The sequence below is a fragment of the Aethalodelphis obliquidens genome, unplaced genomic scaffold, assembly GCF_003676395.1.
Source record: "Aethalodelphis obliquidens isolate GAN/ISIS:26980383/991018 unplaced genomic scaffold, ASM367639v1 scaffold8, whole genome shotgun sequence".
NCBI lineage: Eukaryota > Metazoa > Chordata > Mammalia > Artiodactyla > Delphinidae > Aethalodelphis > Aethalodelphis obliquidens.
In genome coordinates this window covers 47,138,887-47,159,855 of record NW_020837952.1, presented here as the reverse complement: position 1 = coordinate 47,159,855, position 20,969 = coordinate 47,138,887, and the positions used below count along the sequence as shown (strand labels likewise).

At 39.8% G+C, this 20,969-nt stretch overlaps 1 protein-coding gene across 7 annotated transcripts; it reads left to right on the top strand.

Annotated features, from left to right (window-relative positions):
• The first annotated feature begins 608 nt into the window (after positions 1–608).
• Positions 609–18,964, top strand: NFYB (nuclear transcription factor Y subunit beta). Of its 7 annotated transcripts, none has more exons than XM_027107398.1 (8): positions 609–740; positions 3,315–3,401; positions 10,049–10,142; positions 11,558–11,688; positions 13,763–13,960; positions 15,180–15,261; positions 16,203–16,282; positions 17,106–18,964. In XM_027107398.1, exons 3-8 carry the CDS (start codon positions 10,049–10,051, stop codon positions 17,136–17,138), a joined length of 618 nt encoding a protein of 205 aa, XP_026963199.1. In that variant the 5' UTR covers positions 609–740; positions 3,315–3,401; the 3' UTR covers positions 17,139–18,964. The 7 variants fall into 7 exon arrangements, 5 of the variants coding, with proteins under 5 accessions (XP_026963199.1, XP_026963197.1, XP_026963196.1 ...); XM_027107396.1 differs by lacking the exon at positions 17,106–18,964 and adding an exon at positions 16,570–16,699 and having other exon boundaries at positions 617–740; XM_027107395.1 differs by lacking the exons at positions 609–740; positions 17,106–18,964 and adding exons at positions 875–1,850; positions 16,570–16,699.
• Positions 18,965–20,969: the final 2,005 nt, after the last annotated feature.

Here is a 20,969-nt window from a genome sequence, read left to right as displayed (position 1 = left end):
ATCTGAAAAACGAATACCGGAGCTCAGCGGCCGAGTGAGAAGGAGCGTTGTGCATGTGGCCACATTAACAGGGACACAAGGCCAACACGAGGTACTGAAAGCGTTCCAGGAGACAATCGCAGTTCAACTCCACCCTGCAGTTCGGGTGTTGCCCTGGACGACAGCTTCTGCCCTTGGTTTCCCCATCTTAAAAATCGAGGCGCAGGCAGGCTGCACTCAGGCAGGCGGATGAGACACTTGCACTTGGTGGAGGGAGGCGATTGAAAAGAGAGGGAAGGCTGAGAAATCACGCTTCGCAAGGTCCGGGGAAAACACCGCAGGAAGCAAGTCCGCACAGACCTTAGCAGAAGCGCGCCTAAGTCCCGGTCCCTGGAATCCCCCGCCGAGCAAGAAGGCCGCTGGCCGGCTCCGCCGTGCCCCGCAGGACCTACCCGCAGCACCTACCCACAGCACCTAACCGCAGCTGCCCCCAGCCCGCTCTGCAGGCTGGCACAGCTGCAGCCGCTCGGCGCACGGGGCGGGGCCGGAGGCGGGGCCGGGGCCGGGGCGGGGCCGCGCCGGGCGGGCACGCGGGAGGCGCGGAGGGAGGGTGTCGCGCCGAGGGAAGCGGCCCGCGGCGGAGGGAGGGAAGGCCGAGTCCTGGAAGCGGAGCTCCGCGCTGGGACTGGTTCCTTCGCAGCCATTTTCTGTCCAACCAAACAGCCGATTGGAGACGGGAGCCAACCAGGGCTGCATTGGAGGTTTGTGTCTCGCTTCGGCCAATGATCGCTCCTAAACCGACTCCACTTTAGCTCGAATGAAATGTCCGTCTCCTCCCGGCGCCGTCCCCGCCGCCAACGCCGCCGCGGCCGGGGGCACTCGCCTCCCTCCCGCCCGCCCTCCCGCCCGGGCCGGAGCCGGGGCCGGGCGGGCGCCTGCGAGGCCTGTCCCGCTGCGGGCCCGGCCGAGGAGCGAGCGCGGGGCCGCTGCGCGGCTCTTTGTGCGCGGGGCCGAGGAGCGGCGGGACGCGGGCCAGGCCGCCCTCTGCTCGCCGCCGCCGCAGAGCTCCGGGCCCGAGGCCGAGGAGGGGGCGCCGGGGCACCGTCGGGCCCCGCTCTCGGCGGCGTCCCGGCCGGCTCCATTTTGTGCGGAGAGCCGGCCGGGGGGCGGGGGGACGCAGCCGGGACCTCCGGCCCTGATCCTGACCCCTGGGCCTGGCCGCCGTGCGAGGGTCCCCGGGGAGCGCCCCTCTTCCGCCCGCCGGTCCGCGGAGGCACGGCGGGGCCGGGCCGCTTTGTCTGCCCCGGCACCCCGAGCGCCGCGCGGCGGGCGGGCGTTGGGCGCGGGCCCGGGCCGGGCGAGTCGGGGGGATGCGCGCCAGGGGCGTCCTCGCCGCGCGGGCGGGACTGACAGGTCGGCCGGGCGGGCCGTGGGGCCGGGGCCAGTCCGCGCACCTTCGTGGGGAGGAAGCGAGGTCCCCGGGAGGAAGGAATGGATTTGGTTTCCCCGCAGTCTGGTTTGCGCGTAAAGAATGCAGCCATCTGGCGGCTTGCGGTCCCTGGACTTGCCCCGAAGGTGGGAAGGAAGCCTTACGGATTGGACTAAGGTTTTAATCTTGGGTGGGAGGCGGGGAGGATATGTCAGGCTTTAGGAGTAGTAGTCTCCGAGAACAAAGAATTAGAGGACCCACAAGTCGTAATCTCGACCGAAGTACTCTAATGAGATGATTTAAGCAAGGTTAGGTAGCGTATGACCTTAAAAAAAAAATAGTATCCCACTAACCTGCATGGACTCCACGGTTCGTGCCACGAATCACTGGGATGGTTTCGGCTTTCTTCTATGGAAACTAATCAGCAATATAAAGTGATGAGGTAAACTGATCAATGTAAGTGGCATTAACAAATAGGGATTTTATTTGTAAAGTATTGAAAGTTTAACCCAAATACCTTAAAAGGCAATTATTCCTTCCTCACACTGCTGCTGTAGTTTTTAATTTAAGGATTATATTGATGCAAAACTCTGGTTTTGATGCCAAAGAATGGAGGGTGGAGGAAGGAAGGGTCTACTGCTTTTCTTGGATACAAATTTGCATTTCTTTAAACATTAAACAGATGTATGCATTCCCTTGAGCTTTCATATATATCATAACCTGCCTTTAAGAAAATATATACCATATGAGGTGATAGTGTTTTTCTTTGATATACCGAATCTAAATATATACCGACTCAACTATTTGGGTGAGTGTGGTGAGGTGTGGCACCCCTTTCCTCAGCAAAAATACATAAATATCTACAGCTTCTATATTTTAAGGATTCTGAGGATTTTTTACCCCCCAGAGACACCCTTTAAAAAATAACACTTATAGCTACAAGGAAGGAATTTTCCGGGCAGCTTTGGGCTAGGAAGAGGACGATATTTGGAAAGAAATTAGAAATTCCTTTTAAGATTATAACACAGTGGACAATGTCAGCCAGTCTTTGCTGCCTGGACCCTTGTAATGGCATTTTAAAATTCAATTCAGTGGTTATAATTTTTTCTGCCATTTACTAGATTTCATGCTTGAATGTGTATCGGTATTTTTTTCTTCTTTTAAAAATTAACACGAAAAGGGTATGTTTTTGTCCCCCCACTCTCCATTTAATCGTTTCACTTGAGAAAAGGAAAAGCAAATGAGAAAGGGAGATTGTAACATTGTCATAGATGCTAGTTTATTCAGCTATTTATGCCTTAAGGTGAGAAGGAAGTTCTATTGAGATGCAATTTGAGTCCAAAATGGTGGTACCTTAAAATGATGAAGGTCTTAATTGTGGTGTTGTTCTCTGGGCAACATGTATCTTCTTCCCGCTATAATCTGAGATATTTAAAAGCGTTATACTCTGAGGTAAATTTGTCTCGCCTTTTGAGCTTTTGAACTCTAAATCGCACTCTAAAACAATAAGAAAATCATCACCAAAAAATTAAGTTGATAAATGGGGTGTTCGTGTCTGGGTGTCGATATTTTAAATAGTTTAGATATGTTACATGATTTTTGGTCTCTTGCATATTACATAATTTGGTGTGTTGTGATGAATATTTATGATGAACATGACTAAATATAGGGTTATGTTGGAAAAGCAATACCTCCCCCCGATGGCATTAACTTTTTTGTAAGTTCTCCAAAATATATCTTCCAATTTAACAAACATTTATTGGGTGCTTGCTCTTTGCACTATTTTTTAGCCATGCACTCCATTAAATAAGAATAGTAGGTAAAATTATATATGCCTTTTTAAATTTTACTAGGAAGAAAGCCTATAGGCTAACTTTTTTACTACTAATAGATGTTTATCTTCTAGGTTGGAATTGGGCAGAGATTAGACACCTTTTTAGGCAGGTGTTCTTGAGTACCACTGACAACACGGTTCTCAAAGTATTTCTTGACAGTAAGTATGTTTTATCATTTTGGTTGTTAATTTGATTTGAACTGTAATTAGCTGGAAACAAAATTGTAACTGATTTATATTGGAGATTCCTGATGGAATGAATGCCTTTCAAGGCCAGACAGTACCTCTCCTCATTCCTGTTGCTTTCTTCTTTCTAGGGACTTGCATATATTAAGTGTTTCCTCTGGGTCCTTAAGAGTTGTCCAGGCTACAGGGTAAAAAGCCATCCCAGCTCTCAAGAGGCTATCTGTTTGGCTGGTAGGGCTTTAGTTAAATTGAATACTTAGAGGCAAGTTATGTGTGGAACAGAAAATGCTGGTTCTAAGGGTAGCACAAGTGAAAAGAGAGGTGTGGTGGGCTTGGTAGTTGGGAATGTCATGGAGGGAGCCTGCAGGGTTCGAACTGAGCCTTGAAGGATGAGTGGGGTTGGATAGGTGCAGGCTGTCACCATAAGCAAAAGCCTGAAGGTAGGGGTGAGTGACTTATGTTTAGTGGCTGGGCAGTAGATCTGCATGGTCCAGGTGGCGATTTCACGGATAATCCAGTGAAGAGATACCACGTGACCTGTCTGGATACTTAATCTTGAATCTGATACTACATCTGTAACATCAGGCATGTCACAACTTCCTTGAGACATGATTGCCTCACTCCTAAAACAGAAGAACAAAAACAAGAACAAAAGAACCTGGTGGTCCCTAAATAAGGTTTTTTTTTTAAAAAAATCAGCCCTGAAGATAGAGTTGGAAACCAGTTTAGTTAGGTTAAATAGGGGAACCTCTCATGTAAAGCCATGAAATGGTTTGGATTTGATGCGGAAGACTTTTAGAACCATTATAGGTTCAAGAGCTATAGAAGCAATGTTTCAGTGAGATTGGTCTTAAAACTACATGTACCCAGGTAGGTTGGATAGTAATCCAGTGTAAGTAGAAAAGGAAGGGCATATCCAGAAAACATTTAAACAGATTAGGTAGATCTTGGAGGAGGTGGAAGAACCTAAGATGACACTGGTATAATTAGCCTGGAAGCGTAGAGAGATGGCATTATTAACAATGGAATTGCAGCAGTTCAGAAGGAGTTCTTATCCATTGCCTCCTTGCAGGGGATGGGGGAGGTGAATTTCATTTTCCAGTATCTTAAGTTTGCAGTGGTGGGATATCAGACATATTCTACAGGCCTGGCTTGCTTGAGTGGCAGTCATGATATAGTTGTAGATGTAGGACTTATGAGCATAGAAATGATATTTAATGAGTTTATTAAGAAAGTAAGGGAAGAAAGAGAAAACGATTGTTGGTTAAAACTAACAAGTAGGACGTGGGAAGGAAAGAATATTGCTTTGGAAATCAAGGGAGAAGAGAATTCCAAGCATAAATGTGGGGTCAGCAGTGGCCAGCACTACAAAGAACAGTCAAGTAGGTTGAAGGCACGATCTTTGGCAACTTTTGAGAGCAGTTTCAGTATCATGTTGGGATGGAAAAGCACATGTCACAGAGTTTCAATAGGACTGAAGAGGTGTGTAAGGACTGTCAGGGTGAGGATAAGCCAGACAGAGTGTGGAGCAGAATTAAGCTTGTATGTGTCTGTATGTACTTAGTGTGTTTAATGAGGGAGACTAAGCATGTTTAAGGAAGAATGAAGAGGCTGGTACTAGAGATGAGGAATCTTTATATTATTTCTTATCCTCAAAGAGATAAAAAGGAATTGATCCATAGAACAGGTGAAAGGGGTCATGTAAGAGAGAAAACTTTTTATGCCTGGGAAGAATATGAGAACTGTATTTGAAGGGACAGTAATAATACTAGGGTACATTTGCTGAGTTCTTACTGTGTATCATGTACTCTGCTAAGTGCTTTTTTGTTGTTGTTGTTGCGGTACGCGGACCTCTCACTGCTGTGGCCTCTCCCGTTGCGGAGCACAGGCTCCGGACGCGCAGGCTCAGCGGCCATGGCCCACGGGCCCAGCCGCTCCGCGGCATGTGGGATCTTCCCGGACCGGGGCACGAACCCGTGTCCCCTGCATCGGCAGGTGGACTCTCAACCACTGCGCCACCAGGGAAGCCCTGCTAAGTGCTTTTTATACCATACCTTCGCTTCTCATAGCAATTTCATTTTGAAAATGGGGAAGTTAATATTGTCCTTGCTTGAGAAGCATCTTTGAAGGTTTTTAATGTACAATCAGTAGACTCAGAATTTAGAGGACAAATTAAAGACGTAGGCTTAAGGACTATTTGAAAAACTATCAGGAACAAATACTATAAAGTACTTCGCATCTGAGACTCTGGACTTCGGTCTCATTTAGGTTGCCACCTTTGGCAAGTCGTTAGCCTCACATAACCTCAATTTTCTCACCTGCTTCATGGAGTCATGAACATTGCATAAGGTATTTAGAAAGTGCTCAAAAATGTTAAACATATTGAAGAGGGCACTACTTATCGCATTTGTGCAACAGATTATTAGTATAGTTAAGATACCGCTACATCAAAAAATTACAGAATAAAATTTACTAGCTTAGACAGCTGACCATTTATTTCACATAATATTTTAGAGAACAATATTATCGGTTAAACTAAATACTTAGAATAGTCAATAAAGTTAATTTAATGGGATTTAACTACTCTTTGTCCATATTTCTCAGTTCCCTTGGAGCTAATGATTGATCATTTTACCCATTCTCGTCATTATTCTACATGCTCTTTCCTCTTTGTTGTCTGGATGGAATTCAACACTTCAGGGTCTCTGTTCTTACCAGGCTTGTAAGTATCACAGCTGGACATATCGATTCCACTAAACATTTATGGTCACCAACTTCAGCTAGGCTCTTTGCATCCTCCTAGCACTCCTGTTCCCTTCCTTTTGCATTCTCTGGTGAAAGCCATCTGTCTCCCCAGCTGTAAGAATCCCAGCATTATCCTTGGTTCTTCCTCCAGCTCTTATTCAGTCAGCCACCAAGTCTGTTGATTTTACCAACGAAAAAGCTCTGTAGTCTCTGCTTCTGCTGTCCAGTGCTGCTGTCCTGTTGATACTGGGAATGTTCATCATCTTTCCTGAACTCATGCCCTAAATGCAGCATTACAGTCCTTACTGGACTTCTGCCGCCATTCTTACTCCCCTCCAGTTCACTTTCTACACTGGGCTGTAGCCAGAGTGATGTTTTTAAAAAGAAATCTGATTTGCATTCTTCTGCTAAAACTCTTCTTTGATTTACTCTTGTCCACAAGATACTGCTTGACCCAGCCTCTACTGGCTCATTCCAGCCCACCAGTACTGTTTCTCAGTTTCCTTTGCCTGGAACATTCTCGTCCCATCTTTCTTTGACTGATTGCTGTTCATCTTTCAGTCTCAGTTTAAACGTCATTTTCTTAAGACGGTCTTCCTTAACTCTTTTAGACTAGTGAGGTTCCTTATGGAATAAACTCCCGAAGCATATAACAAAACATCTTTATTTTCCTTAGCACTGGACACTAGCAATTAGTTAATTATCTGTCATTATTTAATAACTATGTATAACATTTACTGAGTACTCCTATCGTACTATGGTAGGTCTTTACATGGTAAGTACTATTCTCATCCCACTTGCCAGTAAGTTGCAGGGAATTCAAACCAGGTGATCTGATTCCAGAGCCTGTGCCTTGGAAATACTAATAGGCTGTGCTCCCCACCCCGTCCCCCTGACCCCAGTTTACGTAACATTTGTCTTCTCTGCAAGATGAGGACAGAGACCTTGTCTTTGTTGTTGACCTGTGACGTTGTCGGCACATAGCACAGACTTGATAAATACAGGGTGCTTACTCGGTAAATATTTGTTCACTGGCTTACAATCTACAATCTATTTTGTGAATTTTAATAGGAAGTTTTAGACCTAGAAAAAGCCTTTGGGATGTATCTAGCAAGTTACCCCCCTCATTTCTTATATATATATAGGAGGATAGCTAGCATATTGTAAGCATCAAAGATGAGGCCAGCTTGTTGAATGGAAGATTCTAAGAGCCTTGGGGATTCCAAGATGGGAACACTGATTTTTGGCTTACAGAATAGGGTAAATCAGAAAGATTTCAGGAGGATGGGTGAACACTGGGATTAAAGTATGGGGCAGGATTTTAATGGTAGAAAGAAGAGAGGAAGACAGGAGTGGTGAAATGACAGAAAAGCTAAAACTTGCAGAACCAAAAACGCATACAGCTAAGCAGATGACATGTGGCTTATCTTCAAAGGAGGGAGGGTGAGATCTGACATCTGAGTATACTATGTGCCAGACTCTGTCCTTAGCAGGTTTCTAGTCTTTATTTAATTCCAACAACTCTATGAAATACTTTCAGAAGTAATTTTTAGAAGACTGAGGTTTAGAGGCTAATGTTCTTAATCCAGGTGATAATCTTGCTGCTAATTCCAGTGCATGACAAGATAATGTGAGTTAAACTTTTTGCTTTTAACACTTTTTTTACATTATATCTATAAATTAATCTCTCAGATCGTGGTTATTACAACAGGGTCTTGCTCATCAGCTAATTTAAAAAGACTCAGGCTATCCTGTGGACATTGATTTAGCAAAGGATTTCTGTAACTGCCTCCAACCCCCCTTCCCAAAAAAACAAACTGTATTTGTTTCTTAGTTGTAGGCTTTTAACCACTTTGGTCCTGTCTCCTGCACCTTGATCTCCCCTAGGGCATTGTAAAAACCAATCCATTCACAGCTATCCTAATTGACCTCTCTTTCATGGCTAATAAATCCATCATCATATCTATTAAAGACAACTCTCCTAGTATCTTTATAGCATTTTAGGATCAAAATAGCATTTTATATTTGGAAAATGCTTCATACATATATTAGCTGTTTAAGATGGGGAAGGTGAAATTATTATTTCCATTTTATATAGAAATACATTTAACCGGTAGGGATGCTTGTTTTCAGGGATCAATAAGACTCTAAATCAGAGCTCACTGACTGCTGTTTACCTTCTCTTAGAGGGCACTAAGAAGCATCATAAATAGGTATCCTGTACTTTCACAAATTATTAAAGTAAGTGAATTCTATTCTCTACCCCCTTAAAACAGCTATATAAAGTATGGAAATGTATCTGTATTTACAGTTAAATTAGATACCACAGTCAACAGATGCATCAAAGAAATGCCATGTTATTGAAGACTTGGAAACTAGCCTGGTATTTTAGTATTAGATAAAAATCCAACAGAGATGGAAAGGAAGAGGTGTTACATAAGGACTCAGATATTGCGGTTAATAACACTAAGTTTGTGCTGGGTCCTGGGCCTTGATAAACATTTAGCATCAACTGTCTCTTCTTGATTTGGCCTGAAAGCATATGTAAATTACACTTAATTTTTGCTATGCTTTTTATTCAGATAATGCATTCAAAATTTTTCCAGCCACAATTAGCCAGTCCCTTATTGTTCTGAATAGTATTATTTGCAAAGCAGAAAGACTTCCAGGATTTGCCATGTTGGAATGGAGACAGTTCAGGCCTTATGGGTCCATCCCCGCCCCGCACCCCCGCCCAGATTTTCTCTCTTAGAAATCATTTACCTCTGAGTAAAATTAAGCAGGATTTTATTTTTATTTTGGCTGCGCCGTGTGGCTTCAGGGAATCTCAGTTCCCTAACCCACAGCAGTGAAAGCGTGAAATCCTAACCACTAGACCACCAGGGAACTCCCAGGGGTCTTTTAAAATAGTCATTTTAGGGCTTCCCTGGTGGCGCAGTGGTTGAGAGTCCGCCGGCCAATGCAGGGGACAGGGGTTCGTGCCCTGGTCCGGGAATATCCCACATGCCGCGGAGCGGCTGGGCCCGTGAGCCATGGCCGCTGAGCCTGCGCGTCCAGAGCCTGTGCTCTGCAACGGGAGAGGCCACAGCAGTGAGAGGCTTGCGTACAGCAAAAAAACCCAAAAGTCATTTTAACTCTCATTTTTGTCTGTGGTTATCATTTTCCTATTTTTATATGCAGATCTCCAATCTCCCTGACCCCTCCTTTTCTTTTTTCCTTAACAAGTCAAAAGTCTGAGGGTGGGGGAAGAGAAAATTAACCTTTGACTAGAATTAGGGGTGATGAGCTTGTTCAAAATGTGGGTGTACTTTTAGGTTGCATGGGTACAGAATTGTGCAAGGAATCCATATGCTTCTTATACCAAACAACAGTTTAAACCAGGATATTGTCTCTTGTGGAACTTCTGTGAGATAGCAAAGAAAGTTTGCAGCGAGAGCAAAAAAGTTCATATAGGAATATCTGGCTTTAGCAGGAGAGCTGAACAGGCTGGATATATCCAGGTGGCTAACTACTAAGCTGATTTTGGCTTTGCTTGCCATTACAGAGATAAATTAGGTTGTAAGTCAGGGTTGCCTATACTATATTTGATGATTATGCAATTGAAAAGAAAGACGTGTGTGTTTTAAATTCATTTCCTTGTTTTGTTTCCCCGTTGGTCGTAGGCTTATCACTTAATAGAGGGTGGATAGGGAATCTTGAATCATTGGCAAATTATCAAAAGGTTTCCAAATCAAGAAATATGTTTTCTTTTAGTAAGCTGAAGGCTATGAAAAATGTAACTGACTCATCCTGTGACAATTTATGAGCCCTGAATCTATTATGTAGTTTTTAGACAAGTTTTATTGAAGATTATTGAAAGCTTTTTTTCCTCATAGATGGATGGTGACAGTTCCACCACAGATGCTTCTCAACTAGGAATTTCTGCAGACTATATTGGAGGAAGTCATTATGTTATACAGCCTCATGATGGTAAGAAAGCCACAATTAGAAACAAATTCACAAGTAGGAACAAATTAGAAAGTGGAAATTTTATTGATGTGATGTTCTGTTACTTTTGTCTTTACAGGAAAATTAGCACTCTTGTGTCACAGTTTAGTGATAGTCTAAAAAGGTATACTTTGCTATTTTTATTAGAAATAGTCTTCAAAATAATGATGGGTTTTAGAAAATAATTCTATAAAAGTATGCCTTTTTAAAGCTGGTACAGTTTCTTTAATGATTTGTTATTGATTTCCTACTTAAGTATTAAATATGGCGAATTCTTACTCAATTGATAAACTGAATAGTTCTTTAGAGGGTGGTTGCTAGCTATTATATTTCTGGTACTTATGAACAGACTTAGTTTTGGTTTTTATTCAATATTAAGTTTTAACTTGTAGTAGAATGGCAGTATTATGTTGGCCTATCAGAAATAATTTGCTTTTGTGGCATTCTGATGTGTAAGATTAAAAAACACTAAGATATATTTTTGTAGAAGGCAGTTGGGGGTAGGTGATTATTTATTCCATCCTAAAACAGATATTCAAACAAGTTAATTTTGATAACATCATTTTAAACATGTAAAAATGTAAACTGAATCAACTTAAGTACCTTTCTTATTTAATACATATATTAATAAAAGAGTGGGAAGTTTACTTACAAGATACTGCATTTAATCATAAAAGGATATTATTTGTACTATGAAAGCTTCAGTTATATCTAAAAATTTACTTTCTGTAAGAACATTGGATTACTGCTATAGCTTTGTTCATAAACTATTACTACATTAGTGGTAATCCAATTGGGTTAGTAATATTCAAGTCCAGTTTTTCCATTCTATATAAACTTGGCTTTGGATAAACACACACCCTTTTAATCTTGTTATATGCATGGAGCCATAGATCACAGTCTCTTCTATTTTATAGCTAAGTTATGTAACAGATAATTTATGAGCACCTCCTGTTGGAGGTGCTGTACCAAGTCCTAGGAAGGACACAAAGCTGATCCTTGGCCTCAGGTAGCAAAAATCTAAGAGGGGGAATGAGAAATAAGGATTATAAAATGTGTTAGAGAAGAGACACAAAGAAGCACTTGTTTGAGATATTTTGTGAAAGGAGAGATCACTTCTGAAGGTGCTGTGGAGATGTATTTGAGCTTTTTGGAGAGTGGGTAGGTAGGACTTAGTAGGCAGAGTTGAGGATAAGAGTATTCTAGGCAGTGGGTTTGAAATTAATGAGGAGGCTCAGTTATGGCCCTGAGAAAATTGTGAAAAGAACTGCTGTCCTAATCCCTAAAAACGATTAGAAAATGAACCAGAATGTTTCTTATCTTAGATTGTCTGAGGTAGTCTTCTCTATCTTGAAGGAAAAATTATGAGAAGCTATAAACCTGTTATTTTTACTTAGATACTGAGGACAGCATGAATGATCATGAAGACACAAATGGTTCAAAAGAAAGTTTTAGAGAACAAGATATATATCTTCCAATTGCAAATGTTGCAAGGATAATGAAAAATGCCATACCTCAAACGGGAAAGGTAATGCTGAGGAGAATTTAACTGGGTTTTGTTTTTCAGGGGTGGGGAGGAGGGCATGTAAAACTACATGAACACATATTTCATGAATATAGTTAGCTGTTGATTTCAGTCATTCAGCCTTTCAGCAAAACACACATCTCAGTTGTACACACTTGGTTGCTGAGCGGCGCTCCTGCTCCCCACTTGCTGGAAGCAGATGAAACAGAATTAAGAATCGTTTTAAAAATAGGTGCATTGTGGGCTTCCCTGGTGGCGCAGTGGTTGGGAGTCCGCCTGCCAAACCTGCATGCGGGTTCGTGCCCCGGTCTGGGAAGATCCCACATGCCGCGGAGCGGCTGGGCCCGTGAGCCATGGCCGCTGAGCCTGCGCATCCGGAGCCTGTGCTCTGCAACGGGAGAGGCCACAGCAGTGAGAGGCCCGCGTACCGCAAAAAAAAAAAAAAAAAAAAAGTGCATTGTCAGAACTATCAGGTTTTGGGCATATGAAGTTGTAACTTCCGTAATGTTGCAGCAAAATTGGACCATGTTGGGCTGATGGATGTAGTAAGGATTTTCCCCCCAAATCTGTATGTTTGGAAACTTTCTCTATAATTAAAAATAGTAACATATATTTAATTCAACTGGCATGATCTTTTAAAGTAGTTTTGTCTTGTGGAGAAATAACTGTATAAACAGTTACTTATAACAGCTTTTAAAAACTCACTGTCACTCTACTTATCACTTGGTCTGAACTAAAGTCCACACTTTGTATATTGTTTTGTATTGCATAATAAGGTTTCTCTCATTTTATTGTAGCTTTGAAAATACTTATGAAAGTAATAAAGCTTACAAAGAAATACATTATTAAAATATATCACGAAGCCTAGAAGTTCCAATTTGAGTGGTCCTCCTTATGTTTTAAGGGGAAAAAAGCACAACTGCTGATAATTGCTTACTATGCTAGGCCTGCGCTGCCTGGTACTGTGGCCACTAGTCACATGTGGTTATTGAGAACTTGAAATGTTGGCCGAATGAACTGAGATGTGCTGTAAATGTAAAACATACCCCAGATTTTGAAGACTTAGTATAAAAGAAAGGATAAAGAGATCTCAATTTTTAAAATGTTTTTTTAATTGAAGTATAGTTGATTTACAGTATTTAAAATATCTCAATTTTTAAATGGATTCTGTGTTTAAATGATAATATTTTAGATTTACTAGGTTAAGCAAAATATATTGAAATTAATTTCACCTTTTTTTTTTTTTTTTTTAGCATAGCTGCTGGACCATCTAAAGTTATGTATCTAGCTCAGGTTATATTATCTTGTTTGACTGCATTTATGCAGTAACTCTTGTTACTTTTCACCAGGATGTAAAATAGGCATGGAGGTGAAAGACAGTATGTTTCAGCAGAGGATTTTGTCATTCCTGTTAGAAGTGGCTTTGGAATTGCATGATTTAATCTATTAGAGTTTCACTTTCAAACCCTAGACCACTAAGTGAAGAGTTGTCTTTATAATGAGATGGCAGGTGTGTGCTTCTTTTGGTAGGCTTTTTCATAAACTCAAAACGTATTCCGGACACTTTGTATCTTTATTAATAAAAATGTCACCAGATGTCATTATTTCACTCCCTTGTAAGCCTTACAGTGAATTTACTTTTTCGTTTGTTTTTAAAAACTTTCTGGTGTCCTCACTGGTGGAAATGCCAGGGCAGAGAAGCGGTACCTAAGTCTAGCCCACAGTACACTCCAGACATAACAGGACTGATTTTCTTGGGGCACTTGGTTTGTAAGAGTTTTCATTTTTATGGGGTGGTAGGGTCATCCAGTAGTTGCTTTTAAACCTAAATTCTGTTTTGTGTGAACAGTTGTCAAGGTTTCTCTCATTTGTATTTAAGTTTTCAGTCTCACTCAATGAGCATTGCAATTTTGATAGCATATGTTACGTCACTGTTAGCAGCATACATTTTGAAGATTAAAGGTTAACAGTCATAAACTGAAATTTATATTCTTCTGAATAGCCTTTTATTTTTGCAGGTTTTTAGGAAAGTGGTGGTTATATTCCCTGCAGATTTACCTATGATTTTTCTCTTCAGATTGCAAAAGATGCCAAAGAATGTGTTCAAGAATGTGTAAGTGAGTTCATCAGCTTTATAACATCTGAAGCAAGTGAAAGATGCCATCAAGAGAAACGGAAGACAATCAATGGAGAAGATATTCTCTTTGCCATGTCTACCTTAGGCTTCGACAGTTATGTAGAACCTCTGAAATTATACCTTCAGAAGTTCAGAGAGGTAAGTAAAGTGTCTCCCATTATGTTTTTAAGAAAATAAGATACACTATTCACTTTTAACTTTTTAAATGTATTAATCATTTCTCAGAAGTATGTAATCACTTACATTACTGAACTTAAATAGGAAGTCCTTTCTTTCTTCCTTTGTATTACTAATGGCAGCATAGTTGTGTAATGATTAAGAGCATGGACTCTGGATTTAGACCATCTGGATGCTGAACTCTGTGACCCTGGGCAGCCTGTTTAAGTACTTTAGGCCTTGGTTTCCTGGTCTGTAAAGTGAGGCTAATAATAATAGTACCTACCTCACAGAGTTACTGAGAGGACTAATAATCCATGTACAGCCCTTGGCTTGGCACATACAGAGTGCTCGATAATGTTAGCACATGCTGTTATTGTTACTAATTTAAAAGAGGTAGCATCTCAAAGCTTGCGGCCTTTTAGATAAGAAAAAGGGAATTATAACTATAACCTTTTCTTATTATTGATTGAATTCTTCTGTATTTCCTATTTGGTTTTTCTTTGCATGTGGTATGAATTTTGTGAAAATGAATTGAGATCAGCCTATTTATTTCCACACTCCAACTTGGGTGTCAGATCCACATTGCTTTCAAAATACTTTCTTAATGTCTCTAGTGTTAGAATCCCATTAAATTAGTGATATCTGCACAGAATGACTAAAGTAGGAAGAGAATGTGTAAATTCTTTACAGAACTTTTCCAAATCTTCAGCATCATTAGAACCTGAGAGTGGACAGAAACTTAGAGGTCTCTGATCCAAACTGTAATTTTGATTTAGGAACTTTAATCTCCAAACTGGCTGCTGTAGTGCTGGCCGAGAGCTGCAAGTATAGTTAAATGATAACTTGGATCATTTGTAGTAGATCTGCAAGCTGGGTATTTACAGTTTTTGCAGACTACTTCATCTGTAAATAGACTTCTCTTTTCCTTTTGATGTAGTGTGGAATAACTTTATTTTTACTCATAAATATTTTAGATTTTCTAGGTCATTACTAACACTGTCTTGTGATGACTACTGCATATATAACAGCATTTTGAAGGACCTTTCCATATGTTATTAACCAGAAGCATTAATAAATACTCTGTATTTTGTAATAATAGAAGCTCCTAATTTTAGGAAATAAGTAAGCATTCTCATTTAGGAAACAGGTTGTTGTTGTTTTGAATATAGTGATTACTGGTTTGATTTCCCTTCCTCAGGCTATGAAAGGAGAGAAAGGAATTGGTGGAGCAGTCACAGCTACAGATGGACTAAGTGAAGAGCTTACAGAGGAGGCATTTAGTAAGCAGTGTTATGATACGTTTATGCAGCTACATTCGTTCTTACGAGTCATGTAGATTGTTGGCAGTGATTAATTCTGTATGTCTGCAGTAGAACTTTTGGAATATTAGCACTGAGTGTTTTGACATAGCACTATTTTGAATAGTTCTTACTAGTTCATGCCCTTATATTTGAAGTCAGTGAGGGATAAGCGTATAAATTTTAATTCTGCAGAGATTATAATCTTTCACCAATAGTTCTAATGGATTTCCATAGTCCCTAGTTTTTGGTTTAAGATTCACATGAGAGGAGTATTGAGAATTGTTGTTTATAATATAAAATCTTGTGATTTAAATAAATTCGAACTGAAGGTTTCTTAAAAATTGAGTGTTGGGCTTCCCTGGTGGCGCAGTGGTTGAGAGTCCGCCTGCCGATGCAGGGGACACGGGTTCGTGCCCCGGTCCGGGAAGATCCCACATGCAGCGGCGCGGCTGGGTCCGTGAGCCATGGCCGCTGAGCCTGCGTGTCCGGAGCCTGTGCTCCGCAACAGGAGAGGCCACAACAGTGAGAGGCCCGCGTACCCCAAAAAAAAAAAAAAAAAATTGAGTGTCATTGGTGAAATAAAAGGTCCTATGGTGATTATGTTTCTCATATAAAATTTATATGTATATATATATATTTCTCATATTTAAAATATATGTTGCTTAGTTATGTAAGTGTTGCTCCCAACCAGGCCTCACAGTGTAGGTCTACTTATGAGTCAGAAGCTCCATCCAGTCTTTTATGCCCATGGGGAATTAATTAGCGAAAGTACACTTAAGAAAACTGAAAAATGCTATAGGAAAAAAATGTGCATTTTTAGGGAACTTTTTTAAATGGAAAAAATCACACAACCTTAAGGTTCAGGTCAAGAAAGCAGATGCAGTTCTTTTCCTGCTTTAACTTTTTTTTTTGTCTTTTAGCTAACCAGTTACCAGCTGGCTTAATAACTGCAGATGGTCAGCAACAAAATGTTATGGTTTACACAACATCATATCAACAGGTATAGTACCTTCTTTCTATTAATACTTTAAATAATTAAAAAAATTATATTCATTAATTTTTTTTAATCACAGGTAGTTAACGTCAACACATTAAGAATCTGATAAAGGTTGTTAAAAATTGTTTTCTCAAAATATATAACTGTGTATAGTATTCTCTAATGGTTACAGATATGTACACAGATGTTCATACAGTTCACCCTTCATATCCACGGGTTCCACACCCATGGATTCAACCAACCATGGATCATGTTTCCGATCTGTGGTTTGTGGTTGGTTGAATCCACAGATGGAATTTGCAGATGCAGAACTCATGGATACTGAAGGCCGATTAAAGGATTTGAGCGGGCTTCCCTGGTGGCGCAGTGGTTGAGAGTCCGCCTGCCGATGCAAGGGACACGGGTTCGTGCCCCGGTCTGGGGAGATCCTACATGCCGCGGAGCGGCTGGGCCCGTGAGCCATGGCCGCTGGGCCTGCGCGTCCGGAGCCTGTGCTCCGCAACGGGAGAGGCCACAACAGTGAGAGGCCTGCGTAATGCAAAAAAAAAAGAAAAAGAAAAAGGACTTGAGCATCTGTGCATTTTAGCATCCACAGGGCATTTTGGAACCAATCCCCCATGGATATTGAGGGAATGAATGTATTTGCATAGATTTCTATAAAGATACACAAATTATTGAAGTAGCTCCTTAGGTAGAGAGAATGGAGATTTGGGGTGGGAACTAGACTTATTTTTCATTGTCTGTTGTTTTTACTCTTTGAATGTTTATAATATACAGGAAACTATTTTTTCTTTAATTCTGCTCAATTTAAATTTTCAAATCTTAGATTTCTGGTGTTCAACAAATTCAGTTTTCATGATCCGAAGAAATGATGGACTGGAGAGTGTAGAGAACTGAGTCTGTATGATTCCGGAACAGAGACATTAGAAGGAGCTGACTGGTGAAAAGATGTCTCTTTGTATATTAAATAGTTGTAATGTAGCTTCCCAATGCTTGACTAATTGAGGTGTTAATTCTGACTTGAGAATCTTTTTCATGAATGATTTTAAAGAAATATTTGGATTTTAAAGGTATTAAAATATTTTTGTTTTGTACGAGAGTTTGTTGCTCTGTATGACTCCTGTATGCATTGTATATTGCAGTTTATTACTGTCAGAGATTTGTAGACAGTTTCTTATTTTCATATTGAATCATGTTACTTTTGTAATAATTCAAGTAAGCAGCTGGGTTAATTCATGATGTTTGCCCTTTTAATAAAAAATAAGGGTAGAGTTCATTTTGAATGCAAGTTGCCTTTATTATAAATTTGAGTTTGTCTTGGTTATATAATACTTTGCATGATAACCTAGCTAGATTTTTAGCATTTGCCATATTTATTAACTTTTTTGTAAAACATTCATAGCTTAAGCAGCACCATTTTTTTTAAAAAATGTAATTGAGAAATTAAGTGTGAATGCAGAAGCAAATATTGTCGGCCCTATTCAAGCTGGTGCCCGTTAACAGTGTTTACACTGTTCATTGTGCCTGTTAAGATAGTTTTAGTTTATTGGAGCTTTTGTTAAGACTAGATTTGTTTTTGAGTTACATTATTATGAGTGTTGGAATTCACTGAAGTTTAATGTAGTCCTAGTGCTCTTGAAATGGTGCCCCTTTCATTTTGTATATGATTTTTCCAAAGGCATATCTTCAAATACTATATAGTATCCTCTTCCAGAAGAGGAATTTCATAGTCTGATGGTAAATGTCCTCATTTTACTTTTTTAATTGAAATGTCAAGTTTCCTATTATGCTATGGGAACCAAGAAATATCAGACATCATTGTGTGTATACAGAGCTTTTTTGCATGGGTGAGTGAATGAAGTGAAGAACAGAGTTAGTGCTGTGAATGGTGCGAAAGAGAAACCGCCAGCTTCTAGTGTGCTGTCTTGATCTTTGCAATAAACTAAATTTAGATAATGTAACTTTGTATAATTTACTAGTATTGTACTTGGGTTGTTCCTTTTTTAGAGTGAGGATTTGTATTTTCTCACCTATTCTTTTTGGTGATAACTAACTTGAGTCTCTTTATTTTTTTTTTTTAAATCAACAATTGCTCTTGTATAGTTTGCCTAAAAGGCACTTTGAGTGAATGTCATCTTGGAAGGACACTCACATTATAAGGGAGAAGCAATTTCCTAGATACAGGCTGGACAGAAACATTTACTTTGCCAGAAGGAGCTTTTGCGGGCACAACTGGGATAATCTGAAGTTAATAACTCCCTCACTACCTTCCCATTTAAAAAATAATCTTCATTACAGAAAATTCAAACGGGCAAAAAAGGGTGGTTAAGCAAAACCAACTATCATCCTACTATGTTAAAAACAACCAATGTTAATATTTTGGTAAATATGATTTGTCCTTTTACTTTGCTAAATATGTATATTTTTATAAAAATGGGCTCATACTTGCATACTGTTTTGTAACATGCTTTTTTCACTTAATATATTGTGAACATCTTTCCCAGGTCATTACATAGTCTTCTACTTTTCTTTCTTTATTATTCTGTTGTATGGCTGAAACATAATTTATTTAATCTTCTATTGGACATTTTGACTATATACATCTTTTCACAGTTATAAACGACACTTCATTGAATCTTGTGTACATCCATGACTGTTTTCTTCAAATAAATTCTATTAGTAGAATTGTTGGTTTAACAGATATGCAAAATTTTAAGGCTTTTGATACATATATAATTGTATTTTTGAAATAGCTTCCATTTGATCCAGGCAGTATGTCATTATATAACTGATAAAAGCACTTGATCTTTGGTTATCAGGTTCTTTCTCTAAAGTTTAAAGATTGAGCTATGTATAAGAATCAAGATTAAAAAATTAGACAACTTTAAAATGTATATCAGTATATACCAAAATAAAATTCTAAATTTAATAATTCGCTATTAGTACTAAAACTTTAGAGTATGTAAAATTAGGTCAATTTTGGATTATACGGGCTTCATACTCTGAAAGAACATTGGCAATTTGCACGTGTCAGGTCCATAATCCCCTTTTATGCATGTGAGAAGTAGTGCTGTCTTCTTACCTGGCTATGTTGCATGTAACTGAATGTCATGTTTTCTCCCCCCCGGAACTTAAGTATATTAGCTCCTACAATAACCTAAAAGTTAGTTTTTAAAATAATTTTGTATGTGTTGCTTTATGAGTATCTAAGAGAGAAATGGGCTTCAGTGATTAAGCCATAGAAGAAGGGACTTAAGTTAGCTTCTATCTATCTGTCCCCTCACTACCTCGTTATAAACGGGGATGCTTTAGTCCAGAGAAAAGTTTTTTAAATGCTACCTTCCCAGTGTCATATGCTTGGGTATGATGATGTTTTAAGCTATTTGTATATCTTTTCCTCTTATAGTATACTATCTATGCAGTATTTTCCTTTCTTCAAAAACATGCCTTCTTGCATATCAATTAGGCCTGAAAAATGAAAAAAAAAAAAAAGTTTCTACCATTTACCAAGAATGAAATCTTGCAGTGCAAGATTTTTGGAAAATATATTTTCTCTTAGGGAAACTTATTTTATCAGCAGTCCAAAATAAGACAATATTTCTTGCTTTATGTGATAAAATACACTTCTGAGGCAGAAGACCTAAATAGACATTTCTCCAAAGAAGATATACAGTTTGCCAACAAACACATGAAAGAATGCTCAACATCATTAATCATTAGAGAAATGCAAATCAAAACTACAATGAGATGATATCATCTCACACCGGTCAGAATGACCATCATCAAAAAATCTAGAAACAGTAAATGCTGGAGAGGGTGTGGAGAAAAGGGAACACTCTTGCACTGCTGGTGGGAATATGAATTGGTACAGCCACTATGGAGAACAGTATGGAGGTTCCTTAAAAAGCTACAAATAGAACTACCATATGACCCAGCCATCCCACTACTGGGCATATACCCTGAGAAAACCATAATTCAAAAAGAGTCATGTACCAAAATGTTCATTGCAGCTCTATTTACAATAGCCCGGAGATGGAAACAACCTAAGTGCCCATCATCGGATGAATGGATAAAGAAGATGTGGCACATATATACAATGGAATATTACTCAGCCATAAAAAGAAACAAAATTGAGTTATTTGTAGTGAGGTGGATGGACCTAGAGTCTGTCATACAGAGTGAAGTAAGTCAGAAAGAGAAAGGCAAATACCGTATGCTAACACATATATATGGAATCTAAGAAAAAACAAATGTCATGAAGAACCTAGGGCTAAGACGGGAATAAAGACAGACCTACTAGAGAATGGACTTGAGGATATGGGGAGGGGGAAGGGTAAGCTGTGACAAAGTGAGAGAGTGGCATGGACATATATACACTACCAAACGTAAAACAGATAGCTAGTGGGAAGCAGCCGCATAGCACAGGGAGATCAGCTCGGTGCTTTGTGACCACCTAGAGGGGTGGGATAGGGAGGGTGGGAGGGAGGGAGACGCAAGAGGGAAGAGATATGGGAACATATGTATATGTGTAATTGATTCACTTTGTTATAAAGCAGAAACTAACACACCATTGTAAAGCAATTATACTCCAATAAAGATGTAAAAAAAATAAGTAAATAAAAAAATAAAAGCCAAAAAAAATAAACTTCTGAGTCACTCAAATAAGTGATACTGGATGAGATCTATACTG